General features: G+C 35.3%; 1 protein-coding gene across 1 annotated transcript; it reads right to left on the reverse strand.

Moving 5' to 3' along the window:
- Nucleotides 1–1,154: 1,154 nt before the first annotated feature.
- On the reverse strand, nt 1,155–4,006 carry LOC122014009 (lanC-like protein GCR2). The gene is made up of 4 exons (XM_042570208.1): nt 3,849–4,006; nt 3,444–3,561; nt 1,948–2,064; nt 1,155–1,481 (listed from the first exon to the last, which is right to left on the reverse strand). The coding sequence occupies exons 1-4, from the start codon at nt 4,004–4,006 to the stop codon at nt 1,155–1,157; spliced, it is 720 nt and encodes a 239-aa protein (XP_042426142.1).
- Between the last annotated feature and the right edge of the window lie 1,599 nt (nt 4,007–5,605).

Genomic DNA, 5,605 nt, shown 5'->3' on the forward strand with positions numbered 1-5,605 from the left:
TGATAAAATTTATGTATGAATTGTTTTAGATTGAGTATTATTTTAAGAAATTTGAGTATAAAGTTTCAGTGGTACCTCCTTCATGATCTTGATGCAAACTCACATGTAATTTAGCAACTAAGTAGGAAAATAAGTTGTTACCATTACTATTTCACTACTAAGAAAATGCCAAGAGCAAGCAGATTATAGGTACAAAATAATAAAATTTCAGTATACATTGTAAAAATTTAAGTATGAATTATTTTAGATTGAACATTATTTTAAGAAATTAGAGTATAAAGTTCAAGTGACACCTCCTTCATGTTCTTGATGCAAACTCACATGTAATTAGTAACTAAGTAGGAAAATAAGTTATTATATTATTTCACTACTAAGGAAATGCCAAGAGAAAGCAGATTATTAGTAGAAAATAGTAAAATTTCAGTAGACATTGTGAAAATTTAAGTATAAATTATTTTAGATTGAGTATTATTTTAAGAAATTAGAGTATAAAGTTCAAGTTGGACCTCTTTCATGATCTTGATGCAAACTTACATGTAATTACTAATTAAGTAGTAAAATAAGTTGCTACCATTACTATTTCACTACTAAGAAAATGTGAAGAGCAAGCAGATTATTGGTATAACATACACTACAACAAATATGACTTTTTGCAGCACACAATTATGTTATCTGTAGCGTACATCGCATGCTGCACAACTCCATGCTGTTAAAAGTCAGAACACATTCGCAGTGTGCGACTGCGCGCTGCAGTAAAGTGCATTCACAGCGCGTAGCTGCACGTTGCGATAAATTACATTTGCAGCGTGCAGCTACGCGCTTCGAAAAGTGCATTCACAGCGTGCAGCTGCGCGCTGCGATAAATTGCATTTGCAGCACATAGCTGCACGCTGTGGTTAATATCATTTGCAGCATGCGACCGTGCGCTGTGGTTAAATGCATATAAAATAAAAAAAATATATCTATATCTCACATAATTATCAAGATCATATAATTATAACAAAAGGAATAACTGTGTTACATGAATATGAAAATAAAGAAAATAAATATCATATAATTTTTATTTCCAATAGAAATAAGTATGTTACAGGTTGATAAGGTAAAAAAATAGTTGATTGCTGCCACTTGAATTGATGGGATCGATATCATGTGCTTCATTCCCTTATCCGAGCAGCTTTGGTGAGGGTGAGAGCAACACCAGGTGCACCATGGCACCAATGCACAAGCCAATCTGCATTGAATCCCTCAATCGATGGGTAGTTCCCGCTGATGAACCGATTGTTAATCATGTAGTTAAGGGTGCCCTTAACATATTTCAGGTCATCTTCATTGAGATTAACACCCATCAAAGCATGCACAATCCCAGCAAGGCCATGGGCAGCCCCCCAGTACCTCTCACTGTTCCACTCGTACATCAATGGGCACCTGCTCTTGTTGGCTAGTCTTTTTCCATCCCTAATCATGTCCTTAGCTATTGATCTCTACAAAATTATGCATCCAAGAAAACACTATTAAAAAGAGCAAAATATGGAAATGAGATAATAAATTTCATCCTTTAGTCTCACATCTTCAGATGATAGTTCTTGGAATATGCTTGTATTAGTATAACATCCACTTACGTGATTTAGTACTTCAGGTTGGATTAGAGTCTATTAGACTTAAATATGGTATTAGAATCAGTCCCTCACCTCTAACCAGTTGAGATTGAGGAGAGGAGGTTGAGATTGAGGGTGGAATATTAAAGAAAGTTGGAAGTGAGAAAGATAAAACTTTCAGTCCTATTCTCACATCTTCAAATGAGGACTCTCATAACATGCTTAAATACTATAGGTCATCCTTGTAAGTGTATTGATATTTTTGAATTGGATTGGACTCAATCTTGGACATTACAACTATAACGAGTGAATGATTTAGAAAATAATGAGAGGAAACAAGAAGGAAAGTTACCATATGAGTTGAGGGAATTATTCCCTTGCCGATGTGTTTATTTAAGAAAGAACACGCCCACAAGTAGCCAGCTCTTTCATATAAAAGTTCATTTGGGGCGTTGTGAGGAAATTTAATCTGTTTAGAAGAAAATGATAAATCAAATTTTATGCAACCAGCAATAAGTTTCCTGTGGCACAAGATATCGATCCCAACTGATGCACTTTCATATCTGATGTATCATACCAATGACACTTAAACAATACAATAACATCCTTGAGACTTGTAAAGAAGAAACAAGAGAAATCAATGATCTTGAAGCAACGAAGATGAAAATTAAACAATTACAAGCCATAAAAAAAATATCTACCAATAAGAAGCTCCGTTTCATTAGGCTTGTCTTCTCTTAAAATCCATGCAAAAGAAGAAATTGTAGTGATCAGAACTGCAAAAAAACACTTCAAGTTTCCTTATACCATAATTCTCCAAAAATAGGAAAATGAAGCTACAAGAAAAATCTTTGACTTGGTTATTAACAGAAGGGACCTAATATTGTTCCACTAGGATGAATTTATACAAAAAAAGTCTCTACATGAACTACTAGTAAACTAATGAAAAAAATAATAATGTAAATGTATTAATTCAACCTATTTGCAACCATACACTATTTTTATTGGTTATATAATATCCTTATGCATTTCGGTATCAAAAAGTCAACTAGCTCAGTATAGTTTAAAGAAGATGAGAGAACATTTCAATGTCTAATTACTTGGCCTACCTAACTCATATAGATTGTATTTAATCAATAAATAAAATTTAATAAATGGTACTAACTGAGAAATCTTAAAGATCATCTCCCAACTAGCACAAACCTGCGTGAAGAAATTTTTAGAAACACAAGGCCACAAGGAAAACCTTATCCTAATATCCAAGATTGACATCAACATCAAAAGTGTGATTCTAAATCATTGACATCAACATCAACAGTGACACAGGAGATTCCATTTAATGTTAGACTCACTTGGGAAACCTTATCAAACCAAAAGAATCACACAAAATTGATGGAAACATGATGCTGTTGAGTTAATGAGATGTTGCATCTGATGATGTCGGTTTGCTAGAAAATAACAAAGCTTGGAGAAAAGGATAGATTTAAAAGATATCCTAATAAAGCTATGCAATTCAGTCAGCTAAATTAACAGATGTAAATGAATGCATATCAGCCTATATAAAAAGTACATCTTTTAGCTGCTAGAAGAAGTAAGAGAAACTCAAAGCAATTTAAACAAATCGGTTCAGCTCCTACCAATCCATGGCCATCATAAGAACTCCTACCCAGAGTGGAAGCATGCCCTACTTAATATCTTGATCACAATAGCACTCCCTATCACCTCCTGGATGTCGGCCCCAATCATGGCCATCTCCGCCATGAACCAAAGCACCAATTGTACCTAGTGTGGGTACTCTTCCAGGCACAGCTCTGCCAGATGCCACCCAGTAGCCATGTTGAGCATTACCGATAACATCTGATCAGCAGCCCCGTAGCCGCCGCCCACAGCAACATCCATAGCAAAGAATAGCCCGCAATAGCTCCAACCTGCAAATCCTCTTCCAGATTCCCTAAATCTAGGAACCCTATGATCATCAAGAACCCTGACCCGGTGAAGAGCTACAACTTCTTCCAAGAGAAAGGTGGTGCAAATGATCCATCATCATCGTTGGTGTCATCCTCAGCGATTTGGACTTTCTCATCGGCTTCGTATGAGCGCTTGGATCCCTCATCATGGTCGCTCGCTATCGAATAATCGTCGGAGAGGATTGGGTGGAGGGGGTTCGCCTCTTTCTCCTTAGTTCCATCACTCCTTGAAGGCGAGGCAGAGAGAGGAGGTGAAGGGGGAAGTAAGCGACACCAGATCTATCACCAACACCGGAGGAGGAGGTAGTCGTCATCCTCGGCGATGCCTGCTATCTTTGCGACCTTCTGTCCGCCCTTGCCCTCAAAAACCCTCACAATGCCAGATACGGGAGGAACAAGCTTGGTAGCAAAAGGTGCTGCCCGAGAGAGAGTATCCTTAAGCATATCATGGAAAGAACATCGGAGAAGAAGATCACTTAAGCAAGAGCCTTGTGTGCTTGGGAGCCGTGCATGATTTAGGACCAGAAAAGAAAGGGGGCAGGGGGACCGGCAAAGGGATGGGGATTTTTTCAGCAAAGGCGAAGAGAGGAAAGGGGGCAGGGATTTTTTTTGACGAAAGCGAAGAGACGCACACGGGGCTATTTAAAAAAATAGGGTTTTACAATAGTGTATCCATAGCGAGCTGCGAATAATATGCCGTTAAAAGTAATTTTAACCAGTCATTCTATGCGCTATATGTATAATAATTATTAAGGGTATATGTATAATAATTATTAAGAGTGTGTGGAGCAGCGTGCATTTTTACACATCGTCATTTATATATGTATAATAATTATTAACAGCGCACTGTTAATATTAAGTTTTAACAGCGCACTTTGCACGCTGCAAAAAAGTTTATTAACAACGTACTTTTTTTTGCACGCCGTCATTTGTATAAATATTATACTATCCGCAGCGCACATAATTAGGCGCGCCATAAAAACTATTATTAACAGCGCACTTTAACTGCACACCGTTGATGATGCGCTGCGGAAAGTTACTTTTGTTGTAGTGATAGTAAAATTTCAGTATATATTGTGAAAATTTAAATATGAATTGTTTTAGATTGAGTATTATTTTAAGAAATTTGAGTGTAAAGTTTCGGTGGCACTTCCTTCATGATCTTGATGCAAACTCACATATAATTAGCAACAAAGTAGAAAAACAAGTTGCTACTATTATTATTTCACTACCAAGAAAATGCCAAGAGCAAGCTGACTATCAGTACAAAATAGTAAAATTTTGATATACATTGTTAAAATTAAAGTATGTATTGTTTTAGATTGAGTATTATTTTAAGAAATTTGAGTATAAAGTTTCGGTGGCACTCCTTCATAATCTTGATACAACCTCACATATAATTAGTAAATAAGTAGGAAAATAAGTTACTACCATTATTATTTCATGACCAAGGAAATACTGAGAGCAAGCGGATTATTAGTACAAAATAGTAAAATTTTAGTATACATTGTTAAAATTTATGTATGAATTGTTTTAGATTGAATATTATTTTAAGAATTTGTGGATAAGGTTTCGGTGGCCTCTCCTTCATCATCTGGAGTCAACCTCACATGTAATTAGTAACTAAGTAGGAAACTAAGTTACTACCATTATTATTTCATTACCATTATTATGCCAAGAGCAAACAGATTATTGGTATGAAATAGTATAATTTCAGTATATAATGTGAAAATTTAAGTATAATTCTTTTATATTAAGTTTGATCTTAAGAAATTTGAGTATAAAGTTCTGGTGATACCTCCATCATGATATTGATGCAACCTCACATGTAATTTAGCAACTAAGTAGGAAAACAAGTGTAACGACCCAATTTTCCTCATTAGGAGTTCTGAAAGTTCTTAAAAATATTTATAAATACTTTATAAAAATTCTAGAGATTTTTAGAAATTTTTAGAGTATTTTTATATAATTTTTGGAGGTCGTTTGGTATTTTTACTAAACAAAAGAAGTTTCAAAAAAATAATATCCATGCCGAGATTCAAA

Source organism: Zingiber officinale, chromosome 8B (genome assembly GCF_018446385.1).
Source record: "Zingiber officinale cultivar Zhangliang chromosome 8B, Zo_v1.1, whole genome shotgun sequence".
NCBI classification, from domain to species: Eukaryota; Viridiplantae; Streptophyta; class Magnoliopsida; order Zingiberales; family Zingiberaceae; genus Zingiber; species Zingiber officinale.

Coding starts and splice junctions, on each gene's coding strand:
- LOC122014009 (XM_042570208.1), bottom strand. CDS start 4,006: ATGCTTAAGGATACTCTCTCTCGGGCAGCACCTTTTGCTACCAAGCTT. Junction 2,065..3,443: donor CTGCTGATCAGATGTTATCG/GTAATGCTCAAC, acceptor TCTTCTAAACAG/ATTAAATTTCCTCACAACGC. Junction 1,482..1,947: donor TAATTCCCTCAACTCATATG/GTAACTTTCCTT, acceptor ATAATTTTGTAG/AGATCAATAGCTAAGGACAT.